The sequence below is a fragment of the Amphibalanus amphitrite genome, unplaced genomic scaffold, assembly GCF_019059575.1.
Source record: "Amphibalanus amphitrite isolate SeventyFive unplaced genomic scaffold, NRLGWU_Aamphi_draft 002213F_arrow, whole genome shotgun sequence".
Classification (NCBI taxonomy): domain Eukaryota; kingdom Metazoa; phylum Arthropoda; class Thecostraca; order Balanomorpha; family Balanidae; genus Amphibalanus; species Amphibalanus amphitrite.
In genome coordinates this window covers 21,202-47,770 of record NW_024883703.1, presented here as the reverse complement: position 1 = coordinate 47,770, position 26,569 = coordinate 21,202, and the positions used below count along the sequence as shown (strand labels likewise).

At 50.0% G+C, this 26,569-nt stretch overlaps 3 protein-coding genes across 13 annotated transcripts in view; all 3 read left to right on the top strand.

The window, feature by feature from the left end:
- The first annotated feature begins 863 nt into the window (after nt 1-863).
- Nucleotides 864-26,525, top strand: LOC122376625 (leukotriene A-4 hydrolase-like). Of its 11 annotated transcripts, XM_043356497.1 has the most exons (3): nt 23,138-23,356; nt 23,797-23,995; nt 24,228-26,525. In XM_043356497.1, the coding sequence occupies exon 3, from the start codon at nt 24,276-24,278 to the stop codon at nt 26,112-26,114; it is 1,839 nt and encodes a 612-aa protein (XP_043212432.1). In that variant the 5' UTR covers nt 23,138-23,356; nt 23,797-23,995; nt 24,228-24,275; the 3' UTR covers nt 26,115-26,525. The 11 variants fall into 11 exon arrangements, with proteins under 11 accessions (XP_043212437.1, XP_043212442.1, XP_043212433.1 ...); XM_043356502.1 differs by lacking the exons at nt 23,138-23,356; nt 23,797-23,995 and adding an exon at nt 864-884; XM_043356507.1 differs by lacking the exons at nt 23,138-23,356; nt 23,797-23,995 and adding an exon at nt 18,170-18,190.
- The window catches only part of LOC122376626 (McKusick-Kaufman/Bardet-Biedl syndromes putative chaperonin-like), a 39,923-nt gene continuing 14,267 nt past the window's right edge, over nt 914-26,569 (top strand). Inside the window, exon 1 of the mRNA XM_043356511.1 lies at nt 914-1,015. The gene's annotated coding sequence lies outside the window, so the exon portion shown is untranslated. The remainder of the gene's footprint in view (nt 1,016-26,569) is intronic.
- On the top strand, nt 19,614-23,234 carry LOC122376628 (uncharacterized protein K02A2.6-like). The gene is made up of 2 exons (XM_043356514.1): nt 19,614-19,758; nt 20,171-23,234. The coding sequence occupies exons 1-2, from the start codon at nt 19,742-19,744 to the stop codon at nt 23,232-23,234; spliced, it is 3,081 nt and encodes a 1,026-aa protein (XP_043212449.1). The 5' UTR covers nt 19,614-19,741.

Below are 26,569 nucleotides of genomic sequence, written 5' to 3'. Positions count from 1 at the left end.
TACACTCGACTCGCTCAGCTGCGCGATGGTCCGTGCTCCCACCCCACCTCACTCCCCAGCCCTCGCCAGCCGCCGCGCCGCGCCGACCCGAGCCATGCCTCCGGGCTCGGCCCTCACCGCTGCGCTGACGTCACAGGCGGCCCACATCGTCTTCCAGCCACCGACCCAGACCGGTGTCCCACGGGTGGGTAGGCTGTGCCGCTTAACAAGTAAGTGAAGCGGCACAGTCTACCGGTACCAGGCGGCTGCTGCCAATGCTGAGCCATAGGAACCCAGTGGATAAAGAGTTATAGAACATCAATCTGCCCCCGAGTGTACCATCGACTTCCTCCATCGAAATCTGTATGTACCTATGCAGCAACTACTGGGCCGATCGAGACGAAAACGCCAGCAGTCGGTTTGCCGTAAGGGATGCAATCCATCCTTTCGTAAAAAGGTCTTAAAAGATCCTGCTGACCTCGACAGTTCACCCTGACGTAGGAACTGGGGCCGCATTCGATTTTCTTTCGTAAGTACCTAGGTATAATTTGGCATTCACGTCGACACTTCTTAATTATATCGACGGAATTCAAGTGATTTAAAAAAATATTTAGAAGCAGGTCATGCGTGAGAAAATTCTTACGAAAATGATTGACGTGAATATAATATGGCCCCCGGTCCACTGGGCAGCACAAAAAAAAATAGCTGCCGCATCTTCCTTGGATTGCAAAATAAATACGACAGAAATGGCGCCTTAGTTACATTCTTGAGTTTTTATCGGTGCTCGGTTAGTGGTGCCTTTTCAATTATACTGCCGACACTTTATGAATTGACCAATGAAAAGCCGATAAATGACAGCACGCTAATGAAAAAGCTGCGACCGAACAGTCACGTCGGCATAAGCGGTATTGTGCATGTATTGTGGCAGCGTCGCAGGCCCTTGCGCAGGCCGCAGAATACGGCCTTGGCCGCAGAGATTTATAAATTATAAGCTTGTATGGCCTTGGGTTTATAAATAAGGACCGGCCGGCGACTGGTAAGCGCAGATCAATAATTGAGGGGTATATTGAGTGTTAAATTAACATTAGGAAGTTACCCCTACCAACAAATTTATAGACCAAACGCCCGTGAGTGAAGGCGAGCCAAACTGAACTGAAAACTCAGGGTTGGGGTCTGGGTTTTTGTCGTTGATCGGGGTTTAGTCTTTTATTGTCGTTGCACCCAGGGGGGTTCGCTCCCGTGCCTTCAGCATTACGAAAAATGGCAACAGCCCGTGAGCAGCATCAGCGCTTACGCACATGTTCAAGGAAAACGACATGTAATGGACTGCTAATGACGGCCCTCTCCACCAATCAGCGCTCGGCATCTCGAGCGCTGATTGGCTGGTAGCAAACGCGTCATATGTGGGTCTCATTTTTTGCGATCAGTGAACGCGTTATTTAATACACAGTGGCCTATGGAGAATGGCACGCGGAATTGAAGGTCAGTGTTTTATTGCTTTGTACATGCGAATGGGAGTATTTGGCTCTCTCTATCGTCTGGAGGTTTCGAAAGATGCTCTCCAGAGATGGCGCTAGTAAATTTGGCTGACATGACGTCATGCTAAAAAGTGATGGGTTTTGTGAGAGCAAATGTAATAATAGTTGAAAATTTTGTACTTTTGCTTAATTAAGAAAAATAAATATACAATTGTTCAAAACAGCGTTTTCCTCATTCATCCTTCATTGTTTCAAGAGGAATATAGACAGTTTAAATCTTTTTTCTTGACCGCAATTCGCACACGCACTAAATTAAAAGCTGGAGTTTTGTGCGTTCGTAGATTGTGATTTGAGAAAATAAGTTGACAATAATCTTTTGCACTTTTGCTTTACAATCATTTTCAATGCAGATAAATGCATTGATTATTCGAAAATAGGCATATCTTTGAAATATTATGATTTTCCACAAGCAAATTTTCCCAAAAACTTGAACTACTTACAACTGACGAACGCATCCAATAATCTGGATGTCTTAGGATGAGTTCGTCATTTTTTCCCAAGGAAATACGATACAGTTCAAGCTACTTTACCGATTTATTAGGGTACTTTTGCTAATGAATTAATAAATAAACGACAACAATTAATCTCATTATCAACCATACTCGGAAGAATTTTCTTCGCATAAGCGCGAACACATCCGCGCTTTCATGAAAAGCCACGCCTGTAGATGTCAGGACTGCTGCTTTATGTTTCGCAAGGTGGCGCAGCGCGCAGGGTACCGACTACCGAGGCTGAGGTCTCCAGACTCTCCACCACGATTTAGCTTGGAAATGGCCGATGGGGAAGGTCTCACCCAAAAAACGGACGCCCTTTTACACAGCTGCATAAAGAGAATAAATTATTGGCATAGCTGACCACACGTTCCCTCCCCCTCTCCGCCCCAGCTCAATTGGAAATATCGCCTATTTTCCTTAGTCAGTTATATTCTGACTAATTTCTCACTCTTCCCAGTAAACCTTAACATGCATGATGCAGATGTCCACTGCGTAAGTCGTGTGCTTCCGTAAGTGTGCCAACTATATAGTGTTGCCTACACTCTACAGTGCCTACTGCTTCCCCATTGTCGTTATAATTGGTGATTCTCAGGTCAAAAGTTACACAGTGGTCTCAGAGAACAATCGTTTCAACAAATTAACGATTCAAACCGTTGCATTCTACTTATATTCCGGTCAGTTCTGCTACTAAACGATTCCGGCAAAACACTCTTTAGGTTATGTATTAGCGAACCACCACACAAAATTCGCCCAATCAATGGTCAGTTATTACTGCTGGGCTGAACCGTCATACGCTATATAGCCTATTGCAGTCAATATTTTCAGAACGATACTGACTGACGAAACACAACGTATTCGCGGATTCGCACATACGTTGGCACCCAGGTGGCCTGTCAGCAGCCGCACAAATTGAGATGGTACACCGTAAAGCATGCCTTTCCACACAGGCACAAGCACAGGGACACAAATTCTCAAAATCCAAACTTATTCCAATACTGGTCAAATACGAATAGGCATAAAGTTTTGAGGTTTTCTCATGTTCATTCTTCTTTCAACACACGCGGCAGACTGCAGCAGAACATCTCACAGAGCTGGATGCAGTCATGAGCTGGGACACGGTTTGTGACCAATGACCGATCGGGGGTGCCAGCCTCCTCCCGGCACGCGATGCACTGGCCGCCGCGCAGTCGATGTCGGGGCACCGCCGGCATTCGCCGACAGGGTTCCATCCGATTCGGTGTATTGCTGGCAGCCCGAACAGTGACCCACGCGAAGCTGTTGGACGTCGATGGCCGATGAGCGATGCCCTTCCGCGACCGGCGGTGGCAGTTGGTCCCACATCAAGAACAGATACCAGTCATGCGGTCAGTCGGCGACGGCGCTGTCGCGAGCCGATCTGATGGTCGCGCGGTGGGCGTTGCCGACGTCCACCGGGACCGTCGACTGGGGGAGCGCGGCCGCCTCTTGGCCGCCGCCTCTGGTCGGCGCGCTCGTTGCGCTGTGGGACGGCATCCACTGCAAGTCGTTCACTGTGAAGCGGTCGTTTGACCGGGCCTGGCAGGCGGGGAAAGGGGGCCTCAGATGAAGTAAAACTATCCCTCAGGCCAGCTGCCTCTCCACCTCACCATGGCAGATAAGCGGACACCCTCGTGATCATCGCAGCGATGATTGCCAATTGGTGTGTCATTATGGGAGAGGATGTCAGCCTCCTTTGCAAGATAGTCTGCCTTTAATATAGTGCAGCCCGACCCATTGCCTGTGGTGCAGACTGGGCTTGATAATGCAGTGCAGGACACACCAAACGTAAGCGGCCATCTGTACCCCCTGTGCAGTAGGGCTGACTCAAGAGCCCAGAGTTGCCCTCCCCCCACCATTCTGTGCACGTGATAACTGGATGGGACATGCCATGGTCAGCATCTGTTCAAAAGCTGCCCTCAGCATGTAAAGCTCCACTGGCATGCTCAAGCATGGTCACAGTCAGTTCTCACTTCTCAGTTGAACCTCCAATGGAAACCCATCACAAAGTAGAGATCAGGGCGCCTCTCACACTGCAGCACACTCAACGACTGAGGCACCATCTCATCACTTGCAGGTGGTTCTTGCCAGGAGCAATGCCAATTGCCAGCCACGCACATCAGGTGATAACAGCAGTGTACAACTGCAATCTACAAGCATCCATGTTCTTTCTGATTTTCTCCTGTTAAGATCCACTGCCATGCATGAACTTGATGGGCTTTTGTTGCACTCCTCCCATGTGCAGACAGGTTTCTGCTGAAACAAAGCAAAGCAAATGTGATTAATAATGGCCCTGTTTCACCATCCAGACACTGTGTGCACTGGTAGCTACGGCATACCATAGCATCACTCAAATGACGTTGCATGTGATCTCTTAGTTTATGATGAATCGCGTTTGGAACAGAGTGAGAGGTTCTGAAAAACCGTACCAAGAACAGAGGTTTGAGTTCAAATACTGCTAGCATGCTGCTGGTGCTGGTACTGCAGCGTGCTAGCGTTCTGGGATGCTGTCATAGCTTCGCGTCACAGTGAAGTTTGTTGACACTGCCATGGAAACCCAATGCTCTGACACACGCATGACGCAGCGCACTGCAGTGCTCTGCCGTGAATTTGTGAAACACCACCCATGAACGTCGGTTGCATGACCAGGATCGGAGCAGTGTGGCAGACAGTGATTTTAATTTTAATTGCACTTCCTAGAGATTAAAATGTTGTTGGTGAAATTGCTATTCATTATTCCTATTACCATTGTCTAAATTTCACATTTCAAGACAGCATCAGCATTGACATGTTATATAAAATAAGGTTTTGACTTCAGGTGGTCCCGGGTTCAGCTTGAGCTATTAAGTAAAACAAGGGCAAAAAATTGTCAAAAAAAATATTTTAAAAAAATACCTGCCTTCATCAACACCTCATCTAATCTAACCTCATCCTCATCTAACAAGGCCCTAAAAGCAAAAACCGTTTGAATAACAATGTAATATTTTGCAACCGCTGCACCATTACTGTCACGTACGCTATCCCTAGATTGGTTGCTGGTAAGTAGTGGTTGTCGTCATCAACTCGTCATGCAGCAGCTGATTGGGATGGGCGGGGCCTATTTTTATCCAGACGATAGAGAGAGCCGAGTATTTGAGTGGCATTTGACACCATTTTCGAAATCTACAGTGAATTTCTGATCGACTCACGTATATATTTTTATGAATTTGACAGTATTAGTGCTATATAGTCGGTGTTTTATGTTGGTGTTGTTTCTCTCGACCTTTGTCTTGGACTCTTATCCTATCTTTTCTCGAAAATGCTTGCCATAACGGCTCTCTCTATCGTCTGGATAAAAATAGGCCCCGCCCATCCCAATCAGCTGCTGCATGACGAGTTGATGACGACAACCACTACTTACCAGCAACCAATCTAGGGATAGCGTACGTGACAGTAATGGTGCAGCGGTTGCAAAATATTACATTGTTATTCAAACGGTTTTTGCTTTTAGGGCCTTGTTAGATGAGGATGAGGTTAGATTAGATGAGGTGTTGATGAAGGCAGGTATTTTTTTAAAATATTTTTTTTGACAATTTTTTGCCCTTGTTTTACTTAATAGCTCAAGCTGAACCCGGGACCACCTGAAGTCAAAACCTTATTTTATATAACATGTCAATGCTGATGCTGTCTTGAAATGTGAAATTTAGACAATGGTAATAGGAATAATGAATAGCAATTTCACCAACAACATTTTAATCTCTAGGAAGTGCAATTAAAATTAAAATCACTGTCTGCCACACTGCTCCGATCCTGGTCATGCAACCGACGTTCATGGGTGGTGTTTCACAAATTCACGGCAGAGCACTGCAGTGCGCTGCGTCATGCGTGTGTCAGAGCATTGGGTTTCCATGGCAGTGTCAACAAACTTCACTGTGACGCGAAGCTATGACAGCATCCCAGAACGCTAGCACGCTGCAGTACCAGCACCAGCAGCATGCTAGCAGTATTTGAACTCAAACCTCTGTTCTTGGTACGGTTTTTCAGAACCTCTCACTCTGTTCCAAACGCGATTCATCATAAACTAAGAGATCACATGCAACGTCATTTGAGTGATGCTATGGTATGCCGTAGCTACCAGTGCACACAGTGTCTGGATGGTGAAACAGGGCCATTATTAATCACATTTGCTTTGCTTTGTTTCAGCAGAAACCTGTCTGCACATGGGAGGAGTGCAACAAAAGCCCATCAAGTTCATGCATGGCAGTGGATCTTAACAGGAGAAAATCAGAAAGAACATGGATGCTTGTAGATTGCAGTTGTACACTGCTGTTATCACCTGATGTGCGTGGCTGGCAATTGGCATTGCTCCTGGCAAGAACCACCTGCAAGTGATGAGATGGTGCCTCAGTCGTTGAGTGTGCTGCAGTGTGAGAGGCGCCCTGATCTCTACTTTGTGATGGGTTTCCATTGGAGGTTCAACTGAGAAGTGAGAACTGACTGTGACCATGCTTGAGCATGCCAGTGGAGCTTTACATGCTGAGGGCAGCTTTTGAACAGATGCTGACCATGGCATGTCCCATCCAGTTATCACGTGCACAGAATGGTGGGGGGAGGGCAACTCTGGGCTCTTGAGTCAGCCCTACTGCACAGGGGGTACAGATGGCCGCTTACGTTTGGTGTGTCCTGCACTGCATTATCAAGCCCAGTCTGCACCACAGGCAATGGGTCGGGCTGCACTATATTAAAGGCAGACTATCTTGCAAAGGAGGCTGACATCCTCTCCCATAATGACACACCAATTGGCAATCATCGCTGCGATGATCACGAGGGTGTCCGCTTATCTGCCATGGTGAGGTGGAGAGGCAGCTGGCCTGAGGGATAGTTTTACTTCATCTGAGGCCCCCTTTCCCCGCCTGCCAGGCCCGGTCAAACGACCGCTTCACAGTGAACGACTTGCAGTGGATGCCGTCCCACAGCGCAACGAGCGCGCCGACCAGAGGCGGCGGCCAAGAGGCGGCCGCGCTCCCCCAGTCGACGGTCCCGGTGGACGTCGGCAACGCCCACCGCGCGACCATCAGATCGGCTCGCGACAGCGCCGTCGCCGACTGACCGCATGACTGGTATCTGTTCTTGATGTGGGACCAACTGCCACCGCCGGTCGCGGAAGGGCATCGCTCATCGGCCATCGACGTCCAACAGCTTCGCGTGGGTCACTGTTCGGGCTGCCAGCAATACACCGAATCGGATGGAACCCTGTCGGCGAATGCCGGCGGTGCCCCGACATCGACTGCGCGGCGGCCAGTGCATCGCGTGCCGGGAGGAGGCTGGCACCCCCGATCGGTCATTGGTCACAAACCGTGTCCCAGCTCATGACTGCATCCAGCTCTGTGAGATGTTCTGCTGCAGTCTGCCGCGTGTGTTGAAAGAAGAATGAACATGAGAAAACCTCAAAACTTTATGCCTATTCGTATTTGACCAGTATTGGAATAAGTTTGGATTTTGAGAATTTGTGTCCCTGTGCTTGTGCCTGTGTGGAAAGGCATGCTTTACGGTGTACCATCTCAATTTGTGCGGCTGCTGACAGGCCACCTGGGTGCCAACGTATGTGCGAATCCGCGAATACGTTGTGTTTCGTCAGTCAGTATCGTTCTGAAAATATTGACTGCAATAGGCTATATAGCGTATGACGGTTCAGCCCAGCAGTAATAACTGACCATTGATTGGGCGAATTTTGTGTGGTGGTTCGCTAATACATAACCTAAAGAGTGTTTTGCCGGAATCGTTTAGTAGCAGAACTGACCGGAATATAAGTAGAATGCAACGGTTTGAATCGTTAATTTGTTGAAACGATTGTTCTCTGAGACCACTGTGTAACTTTTGACCTGAGAATCACCAATTATAACGACAATGGGGAAGCAGTAGGCACTGTAGAGTGTAGGCAACACTATATAGTTGGCACACTTACGGAAGCACACGACTTACGCAGTGGACATCTGCATCATGCATGTTAAGGTTTACTGGGAAGAGTGAGAAATTAGTCAGAATATAACTGACTAAGGAAAATAGGCGATATTTCCAATTGAGCTGGGGCGGAGAGGGGGAGGGAACGTGTGGTCAGCTATGCCAATAATTTATTCTCTTTATGCAGCTGTGTAAAAGGGCGTCCGTTTTTTGGGTGAGACCTTCCCCATCGGCCATTTCCAAGCTAAATCGTGGTGGAGAGTCTGGAGACCTCAGCCTCGGTAGTCGGTACCCTGCGCGCTGCGCCACCTTGCGAAACATAAAGCAGCAGTCCTGACATCTACAGGCGTGGCTTTTCATGAAAGCGCGGATGTGTTCGCGCTTATGCGAAGAAAATTCTTCCGAGTATGGTTGATAATGAGATTAATTGTTGTCGTTTATTTATTAATTCATTAGCAAAAGTACCCTAATAAATCGGTAAAGTAGCTTGAACTGTATCGTATTTCCTTGGGAAAAAATGACGAACTCATCCTAAGACATCCAGATTATTGGATGCGTTCGTCAGTTGTAAGTAGTTCAAGTTTTTGGGAAAATTTGCTTGTGGAAAATCATAATATTTCAAAGATATGCCTATTTTCGAATAATCAATGCATTTATCTGCATTGAAAATGATTGTAAAGCAAAAGTGCAAAAGATTATTGTCAACTTATTTTCTCAAATCACAATCTACGAACGCACAAAACTCCAGCTTTTAATTTAGTGCGTGTGCGAATTGCGGTCAAGAAAAAAGATTTAAACTGTCTATATTCCTCTTGAAACAATGAAGGATGAATGAGGAAAACGCTGTTTTGAACAATTGTATATTTATTTTTCTTAATTAAGCAAAAGTACAAAATTTTCAACTATTATTACATTTGCTCTCACAAAACCCATCACTTTTTAGCATGACGTCATGTCAGCCAAATTTACTAGCGCCATCTCTGGAGAGCATCTTTCGAAACCTCCAGACGATAGAGAGAGCCGCCATAACCAGGTCTTAACTGTATCTGTATAAAGGGAATATGTGTTGAATATGAGGAGAAGGTAGTAATGACCATTATGCCTATCAAACTGCCAGAAGGTGTGCTTGTAAGGTGATTGAAACTGCAGTACGGGTTGCAGATGTGGGTTTGACATTAGCATTGTTGTTGTAACCCCACTTGCTCTAATAAAATGGCAACATAGGGTTATGTACCCACTATTGCACAGCCTGGTATCAAGCTGGTTGATATGTGGAGGATAATGAAAGCATAGAAACTTTTCTTTAGTGAATAGGATGCGTTGCGTCTTGTGACTTATGTCATGTCATTTTAAATGAAATGATTGTGATTGTAACTTTTACTTCAATTATTATTATTGCTAGTTTTGACCTTTTTAATCATCAAGTTTTATGTGTACCAATTTCATATGCCTGTGTAATGTCTGTGCGGCTTTGTGCAGTGAGCGTGTCTTGAAACAAACCAATTTATTTTGTACCTTTTTTTACTTCAACAAATGTATGTAAAGGACAAAAATGTCATGTCTATTATCATTGACACTACACTACTACAGCTAACTTTGCCTATATTCCTATCTTTCAGAGGCATTCATCTGCTTTCCAGTGCAGTACCTAGGAGGCTGCAACTGAAACTCGCACAAAGGCAACCAAGTGTCACTTCATCAGCCTACAGTAACAGCCCATCTGTAATCAAGATATGGGTGAAGTGGCATAGAAGAACAACCAGTAAACATGAAAAGATGTATTTTGTTTTGAACTATTTCTTAGCATAACTGAACAGCAAAGTGCACACTTACTGCTTTTTATGTTTGTCCTGTGTGCACTGTGCAGTTTTGAATTATTTTAACTATGAAATGCTTTTGCTAACTACTCTCTTTACATAAGCTTCCTTTGTCATGTCTGTGTAATTTTGAGTTTACATGCATGATGTAGGCATGTTAGCATGTATTTCCCTTGGCTTCATAAAACTACTTCCAAGCATTTGTTATGGACATTGGTGCTACCTATATATGATGCTTCAGATGTGTCCAGTAGTTGATGAAGGAGAAGAGTAGTAGGACAGCTGATAGGCTGATAGCTATTACCAAAAATATGTGCTTGTCTGCACTTCGGCTGTTCCATCATATGCAACCTCTATTTACTTCCTTGCGTTAGAAACACCCCATCTTTTGTTTCTTTCCTGTGCGCCCATTGTTTCCGTGGTGCTATAAACGTCAAGTTTGAAGTTGGTATCCAAGTGAGCAAAATTTGCATTATTTCAGGCCGTCTTGAATCATTCGTCTTGAATTATATCCCTAACTGACATCCTGTTATTTGTCCTGCAATGTCTGTGCCTGTGTCCGTCCTTACCTCCGGCTCCAGCCTCCAACCAGGCCTGCTGAGCTCTGTCGCCGGCGCGGTGTGTCGCAACGTGCTGTTTCTCCACTCCAGCCGACAGCTGCTAGGAATCATCCTGTGCCATGCGCCATGCGACACAGCAATTGTAAGCTGCAGGTCACATTCGGAATGATTGGCTCCGCGTATGTGCATCCGGCCGGGTGCTAGTCGATATCAGGGACGTGGGTCGGACTGTTGTGGCGGCGTGCACTGTGTTGGTTGAAGTTGTTGTATTTCTGTTAGTGAAAAGCATTAATACATAACCATGGCCGCAGCCCAATGTTATTGTGGATTTCAGAGGGAGTGGCCAGTCAGGAGGGCCCCATGTGGGTATAGATCCAGTGTCCAGTGGGATTGGCTAAGATTTCCGGCGATTGATAAACGCTTCTATGATAGTAAACCTATTGAGTTATGAGGGGAGGTCACGTGAGGGACCTGACCTTACTAAACTCTTGTGAAAACACGACACATACGAACGGTAAGAAACCGACAGCTCTTCTTTCTGCCGAGTGTCATCTTTCTGTGAAGGATTTCTTGGCACTGAGTTCCAGAAATTGTGTTGCTTTTGGACTGTGTAGAGGCTCACGAGCGATAACATAGGTCAACAACCTGACGTACCTTAAATATGCGACTTGTACCAGAAGATCCAGCTTGATCAAAAGATTGTACATGTCAAATTTCAGCTCTTTAGCTCAAAAGAATTTTGAGTTATCGTAAAAACCGTCAGTGTGGCACCGTATCGCCTCCCCGCGCGGTCGGAAGGTAAAAGTTCGCCGGCTTTAACTAAACAAATAGTCGTCGTATCGCAAATTCATTGACGGCGTTCGAAGCGTCGTTCAATTTACTTTCGAAACATATCCTAACATTAACATTTATCTGCCTAGCGCAATCTCCAACAAGCAAAAGTTCCGTGCATGCATCCTCATACAGTGTTAGCGGCCGCCGGCCGCCGGCCGCTGACCCACATTCGCGTCATCAGGGAATGCCGCAACTAATTTATTGTTTCCAACTTTTTTCCCGGAGCGTTCTACCTGGTTTATATAGCCTTGGTTGCACCCAAGGCTATATAAACCAGGTAGAACGCTCCCGACGAAAAAGTGGTGACAAGCGATAATTAGTAGCCGCGACCCTCTTTTGTTCAAAACTATATCCGCAAGCAGCATTTACAGGCTAGCGGAAATCGACCAATCGGCGTTCGGCAATACTCAACGCTGATTGGCCCGATGCTCGTGACGAAATTGCGGGGGACTGCAGCTATTCCCCTATGGCGTTTAATAGACTTACGGCTTTTGAAGGGGATTTGTACCAGTTTTTGTTGGGTTTGAGGCCATTTTTGAGCTTGGATATTCTTTCTGTGACTTTTGACTGTGTAATAACGACATTTAATCATAACATTTCTATATACTACCGGTGTCACATCGACCAAAAAGACCGTAAGTACATGGGATAGACGGACCACTGCTGATGGGGCCACACATGCCGGCGTGTGGTCATCGGAGGCCCATGAGGGCTCGACATAGGCCCTTCATGGGTCGGTATAGGCCCGGTGGGTCCAGTGCAAGCCTATCAGGGGCCGGTGCTGACCCAACAGGGCCCAGTGACATATAATGTAAGGCCGTCTAGGGACGTTGAGGGCTCATGGGGGCCATATAGGACCAATAGGGACCACATAAGCCAATCAGGGGCCATTTAGGCCAATAAAGGCACTTCAAGGGACTTGAAAAGGTCATTCAAGAGCTGTGGTGGGCCCATGAGAGGACGGCACTGGTCCAGCAGGTGCAGTCAGGGGATGTTGTACGGGTTTCTCAGTGGCCCATTTGGGCATATCAGTGACCAATTTAGACCCAGCAGTGGGCTTTGTAGACCTATCAGGGGCTGGTGATGGTTCATCAGGGGCCAGCGTTAGTCCATCGGGGCACGGCATATGCCCATCAGAGGTAATTGCGAGCCCACGCTGAACAATGCTGGCCCTTCAACGGCCCCATGGATCTACATTGACCCATGGGCCATGATGTGTCATGTATGCCCCTATGACAGGCCTACTCAGACCCCTGATGGACGTTCCCGGCCTCTGATGACCCTATGCTGAATGCAATTTAGACCCAGCAGTGGGCTTTGTAGACCTATCAGGGGCTGGTGATGGTTCATCAGGGGCCAGCGTTAGTCCATCGGGGCACGGCATATGCCCATTGCCCATCAGAGGTAATTGCGAGCCCACGCTGAACAATGCTGGCCCTTCAACGGCCCCATGGATCTACATTGACCCATGGGCCATGATGTGTCATGTATGCCCCTATGACAGGCCTACTCAGACCCCTGATGGACGTTCCCGGCCTCTGATGACCCTATGCTGAATGCTGATGGGGCTCTAAGAGTCTCCAATAACCCTTCGTCACCCCATTATTACCATACGCTGGCATTAGGGACCCCACATCAGCCGCAGGGCAGTCCGTACCATGACAGCATGTCTTTTCGGCCGATATTTCATCGGTAATATTTATCAAAATCATGATTTTATGGTGCCATTATATAGGTAACAGTCATAAGAAATATATTTCAACTCGAAAACAGCTCGAAACAGCATATAATTTTAAAGAAACCCCTCCGAAATCCAAAAGCCTATTCGGGTCCATAGAGAATAACTGCGGTCCCCCGCAATTTCGTCACGAGCGTCGGACCAATCAGCGTCGAGTACCGCCGAGCGCTGATTGGTGAATTTTCCGCTAGCGTGTAAGTACTGCTCACGGAACAAGAGTTCGTCGACAATCCTCCACAAACGTCTGTCACCATTTTTCATAATGCTTAACAGCCGGAGCGTACCCCCCTGGTTGCACCAAACTCTCACCTGTTGAACTCACCTGTTAGGTTTCCTTGCTCATTGCCCAGATGGTGGTAGGGTTATTAGACAGGAAACCGTGTCGAAGAGAGACGTGCCAACCCGGACAATAGATAAGCAGGACATTCAGAACTGGACTGTGCAATTGTTAAGGGTTGGAATGGTACGTCTGCTTGGGTATAGTTGTTGCTGGTGGAGGTAGTCTTTGTGCAATTTGCAACAACAAAAGAAGTGTTGACTAAGATGTGCGATGAAGTGAGTAACATATGGAGAATGAGATGAATCAGAATGGATAGACAAGATAGTGAGGATTTGGGGAGGGAATTAGGAACAAGGGCGGGGATGGGAGTCCCTGGCGCGTATAACCCCACTCTTGCTTGATAAGAGGGGGCGCCTACCAGGGACAGGCAGGATTGATTGGGTGTGTTTCTTTTTCAGCTACTGGAGATAATCAAATAGTCGACTTCCGAGACAGGTTTCCAAGGCAGACTTGAACTCCTTCAGTGTCTTGGATGTGACCACCCAGGTCGGCAGGGAGTTCCAGTCTTGGACGACACGCTGGGAGAAGAAGCGGGCTCTGGCGTCAACTTGACTGCGGCTCACTCGGATTTTGAACGGGTGACCTCTTGTACGAGTGTCACGGGAGATATCCCATAGATCTGCAGGTTGTATTGGACAGTTTCCGTTGAAGATTTTCCAGCATTTGATCAGGTCAGCCCTCAGTAGTCGTCCCTTTATGGAGTAAAGGTCGAGCGTTCGTAGCCTGTCCCCATACTCTTTGCCTTCAAGTCCCTTTATCTGGCGGGTCCATAGCCTTTGCACTGATTCCAGCCTTTTCCTGTCCTGGACATATCCAGTGTTCCAGACAGGCGACGCATATTCCAGAATAGGCCTGATGTGCGTTTTAAGTATGTGTATCATAAATTCAGGTTCTCTACATACTGTGCCTTTCAGGAGGTTGTGGGCTACGCCGCCGGCTTTCATTGTCACTGTTCTGCTGTGTTCATGGAACTTCAGTTGGTCGTCAACGAGTATTCCAAGATCAACCTGGGCGACTGAATCGGGAAGTTGACGTCCATCGAGGGTATAGCTGGGTCTATCCAAGATGTGTGAGCGTCTCTTGAAACGAAGAGTGACACACTTCTTTGAATTCATGTGTAATCCCCATGACTTGGCGGTTGCGTGGAGAAGGTTGATATCAGATTGCAGACTTGCAGTGTCACGGCCGATGTTCGAACTATCAATGCATGTGTATATTTTGAGATCGTCTGCGAATATCTTGTAGTGACATTTAAGGTTTGTCGCGATGTGGTTAATATATATTAGAAAAAGAACTGGGCCGAGGACTGACCCTTGGGGTACACCACTTTTGACGTATCTTGGTGCGCTGTATGCATCTTTGACGACCACTTGCATCGATCTGTCACATAGAAATTCTTTGAGCCACCTTAGAAGGTCTCCCCCGATGCCTATGTGCCCAAGCTTGTCTAGCAGAATATGGTGACAGACAACGTCGAATGCTTTTGCAAAGTCAAAGAGGATAAGATCAACTATTTTCCCTTTGTCGATCTCACTTGATATATACTCGTAAGTGGACAGAAGCTGGTCCTCCGTAGACATCCCTGGTCGAAAACCAAATTGGTGATCGATGAAGATGTTGTTTTCATTGAGGAAGATGTTCAAACCATTAGAGATCAGTCTTTCCAGGCATTTTGCGGGGACTGATGGCAAACAGATCGGCCGGTAGTTCAAAGGATCGACGTGAGACCCCTTCTTGAAGATTGGTACCACGATCGATAGCTTCCAGAGTGAGGGGAGTGATCCTTCTTCCAGTGAGAGATGAAATATCCTGGATAGAGGGCGAGCCAGGTGAGCTGCACACTCTTTCAGAAAACGGGGATGAAGACCGTCTGGGCCCATAGCAGAATTCACGTCGAGATCCATCAGCACCTTCTTCACCTCTGCAGAGTCGAAATCGACGGATTCAAGTGCTCCATCACACTGTTGGTGAGGTGCTGGGTGTGACGGCACTTCAGGTCGATACACACTGGCGAAAGCTTCGGCAAAACATTCTGCCATCTCAATTGGACTGTCAGTTGTGGTGCTGTCAGGAAGTCGAATTGGTCCTACTGAGGAGCGGAACTTCTTCTTGCTGCGGAGGTGAGCATGTAGTAGCTTTGGGTTCTCCTTCATCTTCAGAAGTAGCGACTTTTCATATTCCACTTGCGAGTAGAAAGTGAAGAGGTGAAGCTCCTTATTGATTCGCATAAATGAAGAGAGGAGATCTTGAGTGATGTGCGATTTACGACCATGTAGAGATCTAGCACGCTTGTATTGTTGCCATGCCCTGGTACGTCTCGTCTTGAGAGATGTCGGAGGATTAGTCTTCCAGGGGACTTTGCTCTTTGGTTTGTTGCGATTAGAAATGGGGATATATTGGCGTATCAGTGGCTGTAGGACTTGAAGGAGCCTGTTGAAGGCCTCTTCTGCGTTCAGGTGCGCAAGTTCAACATCCCAATCCACCTCGCTGAGGACGTTGTTGATATTATTGTATTGTCCTTTGTGCCAGAGTATGTGACCAGGTGCGTGTGATGATGAGCAAATTTCTTTGTCGAATGTGTACTGACAGTGGATACTGCAGTGGTCACAGCCAGGTGGTGGGGGCCTCACCTCTACTTCATTTATCCTGTCTGATTCTGTTGTCAAAATCAAGTCCAATATGTTCCCTGATCGTGGAAATGTTGCCTCATGGATCCACTGGGTGAGTCCAAGTGTGTCAAACAAGTCCAAAAACTTCGAGTCTGATGAAGAGATGGGCTTCATAGAATCAAGTGACCAAGTGATGGTCGGTAGATTCAAATCTCCAATGAGAATGAGTTCTTTGCCAGTACATATTTGACGCAGGAATGCCATTAGCATGTCATTCTGTTCCGGTGAGTTCGAGGGTGGCCTGTATACTGCAACCACATGCAATTCCAGGGCGGACAGATGAAATATGATGACATTGGGGTAAGATGAATCAACATCCTCAACTTGAAGTCTTTCAGAGATGTATGCGCAAACACCATGTATACTTGAGCCCCCACTATCATTGCGCAGAAGTGAATAACCAGGTATTCTTACAACAGCATCTCCAACGTCTGGGGTTAGGTGAGTTTCTGATATTAGCAGTATGTCAGTGGTGTCATGCATATTGAGGATGTGTTGAAGAACGTTTAACTTGGTGCACAGGCCATTTACATTACAATGTGCAAAGTTTAAAACTTGAGTGTGGCTAGTTTGGCCATGCCATCTCAGTTTCCCGAGTTCCTGGGTGGGCTGTCACTTCGTGGGGGGTCTGGCTGAGTGGGAGCCGCTTGACAGGCTGGAGCTTCAGTGGCCGTGATCCCTTGGTCCCTTGGTGGACGGGGAGGGGGGCCTGTTTCGAGCTGTTTCGGAACAGTTTCTTCTGTACTTGAATGCTCACCAGGTGTCTCTGATGGCTCAGTATCTGGTTGGTGTTGAGCGTTGGGCATGTTTGACACTGTTGTTGTACCATCAACTGTTGGATGTTGGGCTTGGCGGGGTGCTGTCTGGTGCCACTCACTCTGCCGTGGCCGAGTTGCCAGCCTTTGTTGAAGCTCTTGACGCTGGGTATAGGTCAGATCTTTTCGGATGAATACATGTGAGTAAGAGGTGTACTTGAGTTCTCGTGCGTGTTCAAGTAACAGATTTCTTTGTCTGACGTTGTGGACGTTTCCCCGGTATAGATCTGTATCATTCTTGATTTGACATGCCTCAGAAAGCACAACTTTCTCACCTATCAGAAGCTCTGATATTTCGCCAAACTTGGCGGCTGCCTCAGCTGCAGTCTTAGCCCTGAGGCCCCTAATGACCAGAGAGTTTTGACGTTTCTTGCGTTCTTCTAGTTCTCGAAGCTCTTCACGAACGACTCTACGGTAGTTATCTGTTGCTTGCTGAATCATCTGAGGTGCACCCTGGGAAGGGTAGCTACTATGTGTTTGTGGGGGGTGAGGTTGCAAGTGGGGCCCCCTTAGTTTCTCTGCATATGTTGGGCCATCTCTTGCAGAGAGTGTTTGCTTCTCAGATGGGGGCAGGCTTCCTTGATCTGCAGCAGTGCCTGCTGTCAAATGATTTTTCACCGCCAGTTCAAGGTTGTTCACCTTCTTAATTAGTTCAGCTAGAAGGTCATTGTTTGCTGGCTGGAGTTGGTCCTGACAATTCTCTGTTTGCATAGCTGACTCACTCATGCAAGACCTGGGCTGAAGTTTGCCGAGATTTGGAAGTTTTCGGCATGAGTCACAGATAAATGACAGTACATCATATCTTTTCAGTGCATTGTAGGCGGCTTTGGCTATATCTTGGCAAAATGCATGAAACCAGTTTCCACAAAGATCGCATTGGACCCCTTGCTGGGAGTCTTTCACTTCCAGGTGGCACGTCAAGTTGCCTGGTCCGCCTGGACAGATGGAGGGGTTGAGATTGCCCCCATGGTTAGCCCGTACAACCGTAGGAGAAACACTGGTGCCAACATCAAGGGGTAGGAGGCCAATTGTATTAGCCACCGTACTCACATGATCCGGGGACGGATTCTGGTTTGTTGGAGTTTTACCATTTGGGCGGGACCTTGGTGGTGTTCTGTTTAGTGGCATTTTGTGAGTAATGCAGGCTGTGCAGGCATGCAAGGTGCAGACAGGACCACAACAGGGAGACAGACAGGACCCAGTGCTCAGCGGCAGAGCAAGTACTCCCTGAACAGGCACAGAAGCTTTGCAGAAGCTGATGAAGACCCAGAGACAGCTTTGCAGGGTCACTTGTTTGACCTTGTGTGACGTGCAGACTCATGCACTTCATGCAGCATGCATCAAGCAATATTTACAGCAAGTTGAAGAGCAACTGATTTTACTCTACGTGTCTTGATCCATTCGCCACGCTGCACGGCTGCACGATCTGTTTGTAAAGAATACAAAACAATGTGCTTACAGTTCTTGGCAAATTTGAAACGTTTTTTTTCCATAGCATTCTGTACAGAATTAACTAATAAACCAAGAATCAATAGCTGGCATCTGCAATAACAATTTGAAAATTTGGGCCAGGGTCCATGCATAGATGTACCCAAGGCAGTATGTACCTATCTACCTTGTTATCTGTTGTGCGGTATCATATATGGAGAGAAAGCTAACTCCACTGTTGTGCTGAAACAAATGAAGACATTTTTTGTCCTAAAAGGACACAAAATTTGATTGATGAAACAAACTTAAAATGTATCAAATCAAAGAAGGTCTGGGTAGCATTTTCGTGCATCTTGCTTTTTTTGAATTATCAAAAAAAATCCTGTCAAAGTATTTAACTGATTGTGTTTTTAGTACTTGTGCTATCTAGCATTTACACAATCGCACATTACCTATTTGTAGTATCGGATGCGGCAGTGATTTAGTGACTGCGTTATCCGCGGCCTTGGAAGAGACTATTCAGTTTGTTGTGCGCCACAGTTGTGTTGTCCTGTATAGTGGTGACTGCGTGATGGTTTTTGCAGACGTGGACAGAGGGCATAAAAGGGACTGCTGGAAAGTGAATACCTGGTGAATACAGTCTTCGGTGAAGGGACACGAGGCTCTGGCTGGGCAGGCGGTGCGGCACGAGAAGGAGATAGCGACGTCGGTCACTACATTATGGCGACGAGCATGAGATGGTATTAATTTTAAGGCCAGTATCTTGATTTTGCCGTGCTCATGCCTAACTACGACGTGCCGCTGCCTGCGCCGTTTTTGCCGCTGCCGGGCAAGCCTGCGAAGCCTTGGGAAACATGGCATGATTACTTTACGGACATTTTCTTGGTGGCTGCGGCGGGTGAGGGTGCACCTATCTCGCCGAGGGTTGCGCGAGCCCTTCTGATTTCTGCGTTGGGTGAAGAGGGCCAGCGAATTTTTGACACCTTGCCTGAGGGCGTCAAGGTAGAAGGTGAGACCGAGTTTGCTGCTGCTATTCGCCAACTCGACTCTTTCTTTGTGTCGAAAGCGAACGTAATTGTGGAGCGTTTTGCTTTCAGACAGCGTTCACAGCTGCCCACAGAAAGTACTGCTGAGTATGTGTCTGTGTTGCGGGGGCTTGCGAAAACCTGCAAGTTTGGGCCCATGGAAGATGAGTTAATTCGGGACGTGGTGGTGGAGAAAACTTTGCACTCTCGCCTCCGGGAGAAGTTCTTGCAGGATAGTTAGCTAACTCTTGCGAAAGTCTTGACTACTGCAGAAGCCTTTGAGCGTTCAATTCACGAGTCGCACATGATGATGAACCATCCCGATGTGTCTCAGTCTGTTGCCAAAGTGTCCCCAAGCAAGCCACCCAAGGGTCCGAACCTGAAAAAGTGTGGAAGCTGTGGCCGTACTGACCATAATGCTGCATCTCTCCAGTGCCCAGCCCGGCGTGCCGAGTGCCGAGTTTGTGGGAAGAGGGGACACTTCGCGGTCATGTGTCCGGACCGCGCAGCAGGTGCCACAGCAGCCCAGTCCAGCCACAGACCTTCACAATGTCCGAAGAGCAGAGGTATGGTCAAAGAAGCCTTTGTGTTAGCATGCCAAGCACAGAACCTCAGTAAAGTAAAGTGCCCAGTGACTCTATCTGTAGGAGAGAAGTGTCACGAAGTTGAGTTGCAAGTGGATACTGGGGCAACATGTTCAATCCTGAGCCTTGATGTTGCGCGGGCCATGTTCAAGGGCTGCAGGTACAACCCCAGTGATGCAAAGCTGTTCGGGTTTGGCAAGACCCCGCTCAAGGTTGTTGGCACTCTGCCAGTGAGAGTTCAGCATGGTGATGCAGTTGCGGAAGTGTCCTTCTACCTGGTGGAGACGAAATCGTCAGAGAGGTTGATGGGACTTGACCTCATGCAAGCCCTGGGTCTGTCCATCCAGAGTCACAGTGGCCTGACCCTGCACCCCGCCTCTTGTTCTGTGGACAGTGTGACTGCAGAAGCGGAGCTGCCAGCCATCACCGGGTACGAGCACCGCATCGTCCTTCGTCCAGATGCTGTGCCGACTGCGTACCGGCTGCGCAGGCTGCCACTCGCCGTCAGGGAAGAGGTCTCCCAGGAGTTGCAGCGTCTTCTCAGGGCTGGGGTGATCGAGAGGATCGATGCATCCCAGTGGGTGAGCCCTCTGGTGGTGTCTCGCAAGCCAGATGGGAAGATTCGCCTCTGCGTGGACCTACGTGGTCCCAACTCCCAGATTGTTCCCGAGGTACACCCTCTGCCGACCATCGAGGAGCTGCAAAGCCGTCTTCAGGGTGTCATCTACTCGAAGCTAGATCTGCGCTCTGCGTACCACCAGCTGAACCTCCAGGAGAGCAGCAGGGACATCACCGCCTTTATCACTCATGATGGGCTGATGCGGTTCCGAAGGGTTCCGTTCGGACTGGTGTCAGCTGGTTCAGCCTGCCAGAAGCTGCTGGATGACCTGTTGGATGGCATCCCTGGATGTGGCCATTACATGGACGACATCCTCGTCTCTGGGAAGACCCGAAGACAGCATGACGAGCGTCTACGGAAGGTGCTGGACCGACTGAGAGCTGCAAACGTCACCATCAACATGGAGAAATCGGTGTTCTCCTCTGCAGAAGTGGACTTCTGTGGTCACCGGATGACAGCAAGTGGCATCACTCCGTCAGACTCCACGGTGCAGGCGGTGAGGGACGCGCCGAGGCCCACGGGCGTGCAGGAGCTGCGGAGCTTCATGGGCCTCGCCGGTTGGTTTGCCAAGTTCATCCCAGCCTACGCTGACGTCGTTCGCCCTCTCGCCTGTATGCTGCGGAAGAACGTGAAGTTCACCTGGTCTGAAGAAGCTGAAGAGAGTTTCCAGACGGTGAAGAGGCTGATCACCAGTCGTCCGATCCTGCAGCCGTTCCAGTCTGCACTGCCGATCATCGTGACGTCGGACGCCTCTGACCGGGGCGCCGGGGCGGTGCTGGCTCAGTTGCATCCGGACGGCACGGAGCACCCAGTTTCGTACTGGTCGAGGAGCTTCACAGACACCGAGCAGCGCTACTCAGTGTCTGAGCGTGAGGCCCTCAGCGCCGTCCAGGCCATCGAGAGGTGGAAGCTCTACCTGTGGGGGAGATTCTTCACCCTGCGGACCGACCATTCCGCACTGACCACCCTGCTCTCGCCGAAGTGTTCCGGCAGAGCCGGAGCGAGGATCGCCAGGTGGCAGGCGCGTCTGCAGCCGTTCGCCTACGAGGTTGTCTACACCGCTGGGAGCACGGGGAGCGTCCCCGTGGCAGACGCCCTGTCTCGATTGCCGCTCAGCTGCCCCGGACCGTCAGAGGACGACTCGGGCGAGGACGTCGTGGCGCTCGTCTATGCAGAGGCAGCCGCAGGAGAAGCCGTCCTCACCGAAGAGAAGGTGCGAATGGAGTCGAAGACGGATCCTGTCCTGCAGCAGTTGAGGGACGTCATCGCCAGAGGCTGGCCGGACTCGGCGAAGCGCTGCACGCCGGAGGTGAAGCCGTACTTCGCTGTTCGTCACGAACTGCAAGTTCGCACTGATGACGTCATCCTCCGAGGACCGGATCGGGTGATAGTGCCCAGCGCACTGCGAGCGGAGTACCTGTCAGCAGCCCATCGGGCCCATGATGGGGTCGTACGCACCAAGCAGTTGCTGCGCAGCCTCTCGTGGTGGCCAGGGATGGATAAGGACGTGGCGGCCCTGGTGGGCGCCTGCGACCGCTGCCAGGCCAGCGACAAGGTCCTCAGCCAGGCGGTGAGGAAGACGCCGCTGCAACCGGTACCCTACCCGGACAAGCCATGGTCCCAGCTGGGACTGGACGTCGTCGGACCGCTGCCCGGAGCGCCAGCACACGCGCGGTTCGCTGTGACGTTGACCGATTACGGAAGCAAGTGGGTTGAAGTGGGTCTCACGTCGACGGTAACGACATCGGACATCATCCGCATCTTGTCGTCTGTCTGGTCCCGGGAGGGATATCCGGACGTTATCGTGACAGATAACGGCACCCAATTCACCAGCAACCAGTTCCGTACCTACCTCAAGGAGCGGAACATCGAGCATCGACGGTCTTCCGTCTACTGGCCCCGAGGAAATGGCGCAGTGGAACGGTTCAACCGGACGCTGAAGACCTGGTTCGTGGCTGCTGTTAACCAGAGCGAAGTGTCGCTGCAGCAGTACCTCCAGCTGCAGCTGGCGAGGTACCGGGCCACCCCACACTGCACGACCGGCAGGGCGCCGTCTGAGTTGCTACACGGCCGGGTGATGCGGCTCGACCTACCAGTCATCGGCCAACCTGCTTCACCCGACCGAGAAGTTCACCGGAGGGTTGAACGGCAACAGCGGCGGAACCGCCGCAACTACAACAGCCGGCAGGCCGTCCGCCCAACCCGGATCCAGGTTGGAGACGTGGTGCGTGTGAAGATACCGGGACACATCAGGAAGGACGACCGCAAGTTCTCAGAGCCGCTCAAGGTGACGCGGCAAGTGGCCGCTGGCACGTTCGAGCTGGAGAACGGCACAAGGTGGAACTCCGCACACCTGGCGCGCGTTCCGGACACCGGACAACGAGCTCCAGATGGGGAATCTCCGACCGGCGCTCCGGGCGCGCCCCCTGCGGTGCGGTCGGAGGCCGGACAAGTCGGCTCTGACGCGCCGTCGCCGCTGAGCGCGCCCCTGGCGGCGCGGCCGGGCGCCGGCTCGGAGCCGCCGCCGGTCTCGCCTCCACGGTGCTCGCCGCCCCGTGCGGACCGGGCGGCGCTGCCCGGGGCCGGTCCCGGGCCGGCGACGCCGGAGCCGACGGACGTCACGTCGACGCCGACTACGGGACGGACCCGGCGAAGTGCGGCTCGATCGCCGACTGGCCGCCGGTCGTCGCCGTCGGTGGAGGGCCGGCCCGACTGCTCGGGGGCGAGCGACGTCGCTTCGGGGTCACCCCGGAGGTCGGCGCGGCGGACGGATCGCGAGCTGCAGCCCTCGGCCCGCGGTCGGCGTCGTTACGCGCCGGACCGTTATAGTCCGGGGTAAAGTACACCTGTGTATCATGTAACCGTGGGGATTCCTTAAGGGAGGGGATATGTAGTATCGGATACGGCAGTGATTTAGTGACTGCGTTATCCGCGGCCTTGGAAGAGACTATTCAGTTTGTTGTGCGCCACAGTTATGTTGTCCTCTATAGTGGTGACTGCGTGATGGTTTTTGCGGACGTGTACAGAGGGCATAAAAGGGACTGCTGGAAAGTGAATACCTGGTGAATACAGTCTTCGGTGAAGGGACACGAGGCTCTGGCTGGGCAGGCGGTGCGGCACGAGAAGGAGATAGCGACGTCGGTCACTACACTATTACACTGATGATAATAAATAATATACCTACTTATCAAATATTCTGCTCAGAAATTCAGAATAGAACATAAAATGCATGACCTGCTGCAGCTGCTGATGTAGGCATTGATTCAAGATGTGAGTTTATTTTATATGAATAGATTTTGATGCAGTAGGTAATGACTAATGAGACCTTTTCAACTACATTGGTGGTGTTACTTGATACTACAAATATCTTGCTATTTAGTATTTAACACTATTTTCTTTAGCTGCCAGGACTCAATAGTTGATGGTTACGCACTTTCATTGATGTACATTGGTCTAAAGATGATGCTAATTGTGATAAAATATACCTAATGGTCATGCTTCCGCAAATGGCATTTGGCATCATGCTGCCTTTGTGGTTTGTCAAAATCTGTTCTGTATATCAAGCCTAAAATATGTCAACCCCCATGCTTTTAAAAAAAGGTAGGTGATCATGTAGTAAGCACTGGTGATTCACTTGCCTGGTCAGTGATCATCCAAATACTTGGAGTTGGGACCAATATCATGATGCATCAGCTTGCCTCGCTTGAGTTCTCAATATGTTCTCAGTCTTTTTAGGCTTCAAGACACAGGCATTGTTAATGGCTCATTCACACAAAGTAGCAAAAGCTTGTTCTCAGCATGCTTGTTTGTACAAGTGTTGTTCTGTTTCCAGGACTCTTATCTACTGCAACTCTGGATAAAACAAGAGTGGACCTAAGTCATGTCTGCTCAAAAATGGCCGGAGGGCGACCCGAGTTCATTCTCCTTACCAAAGCAGTCAGTTGTCACGGCCGTCCACCTCAAGCTGCGTGTTGACTTCAGTAGCCGGGTGCTCACGGGCTCCGCCGACCTGACTGTGGAGCGGCGTGACCCGGCCGCTACGCACGTGGTGCTGGACACGCGCGACCTCACCATCACCGCCGTCACTGACGCCGCCACGGGCGCGCCGCTCTCCTGGACCGAGGGGGAGCCGCAGCCGGCGCTGGGTCGGCCGCTGCGCGTGCAGCTGCCCGCCGGCCAGTCGGTGCAGGTGTCGGTCGCCTACAGCACGCAGCCGTGCTGCACGGCACTGGCCTGGCTGGAGCCGGAGCAGACGGCCGGCCGTGCCCACCCGTACGTTTTCTCGCAGTGCCAGGCGATCCACTGTCGCTCCATGGTGCCGGTGCAGGACACGCCGGCTGTCAAGTTCACCTACACGGCCGAGCTGACCGTGCCGGGGGAGCTCACCGCACTCATGTCCGGCCTGCGTGATGGCAGCGAAAAGTCGGGCGAGATGACCACGTTCCGCTTCCGCCAGCCCGTGCCTGTGCCGGCGTACTTAATAGCGATAGCTGTTGGCCAGTTGGAGTCACGGTCTCTTGGAGAGCGTTGCTCAGTGTGGTCTGAGCCAACGGTAGTGGACAAGGCCGCCAACGAGTTCGCCGAAACGGAGAAGATGCTGGAGACAGCAGAGTCCATCTGTGGGCCCTATGTATGGGGTGTCTATGACCTTCTAGTGCTTCCTCCTAGCTTCCCATACGGTGGCATGGAGAACCCATGTCTAACCTTTGTCACGCCCACCCTCCTCGCCGGAGATCGGTCACTAGCCGACGTCGTAGCCCACGAAATCACGCACAGCTGGACTGGAAACCTCGTCACCAATCGCAACTGGGAGCATTTTTGGCTCAATGAGGGCTTCACGACGTTCGTCGAGAGGAAGATCCAAGGTCGAATGCACGGGGAGCCCGCAAGACACATGTCTGCTGCCGGAGGATGGAAGGGGCTGAAGGAAGCCATTCGTACACGTGGCAAGGATGACCCACTGACGTGCTTGGTGCCGCGTCTGGAAGGCGTCGACCCTGATGACGCCTTCTCTTGTGTGCCGTATGAGAAGGGTCACTCGCTCTTATGGTACCTTGAGCAGCTGGTCGGCGGACCGGAGGTGTTTGAGCCCTTCCTCAAGGCATACGTGGCGAAATACAAATTCACTACGCTTGACACTGAAGACTTCTGCTCATTTCTGTTCGAGTTCTTTTCGGACAAGGTGAAGGAGGGAGTGTTCTCCCAGGTGGACTGGAAGGCGTGGTTCAGCACTCCCGGCATGCCGCCTTACGAACCCACTTTCGACACATCGCTCACAGACGCGTGCAGCACGCTGTGCCGTCGCTGGGTGGACTGGGATGACAGCCAGGAGGCGCCATTCACCAGTACCGATCTCGATGCACTATCATCGAACCAGATCGTCGAGTTCCTGGCTCAGCTGATGGAGGAGCCACCGCTGACTCTCACCAAGCTGAAGAAAATGGAGGAACTGTACGGGATGAACGCTCGCGGTAACGCCGAGATTCGTTTCCGCTGGCTGCGGCTGTGTATCGCCGGAAGGTGGATAGACCAGGTGCCGGCTGCACTCGAGATGGTCACCACTCAGGGCAGGATGAAGTTCGTCCGCCCTCTGTACCGTGATCTTTACGCCTGGGAGGATGTGCGTGAACGTACCATCGATACATACGAGAAAAATAAGCAGTACATGATGCACGTCTCGTCACACACTGTTGCCAAAGACCTCAAACTGATCGAGTGAACATATGACCTTAGAGTCTTAGACACTGCATCATTGTCCACTGACGATCTCTAGGCTATATCGTGATCCCTTGATCGGGGTGGGGCTAGGTTTTGGTTTTCTCTAACGCCTGTAAGCACATCAAGATGTGGTTTGGTCATTGGTGTTGGCGTTTCTTGAGACTGGACAGGTCAATACACGATTTTTAGGAAGGGGAGCAGGTCTTGGTCATCGGTGACTCGTTGTGAAGGCCATTTTTACTGACAATCTTATATGAAGTGATCGAAGGTCAAGATGACGGTTTCTGCAATAAAGCGCTAGGTACGTAGGTACCTAACAGCGTGACGACCGGCACCACCAACTGCGTGCCCGGCCCCGATACACTTCACGACACAAAGTTATTCAGAAAGTAATATACGTTTCACGTTTGGATGTTTTGACGTGTTTTTTGGAAGGTATTTCCTTGTTTGCTGAAT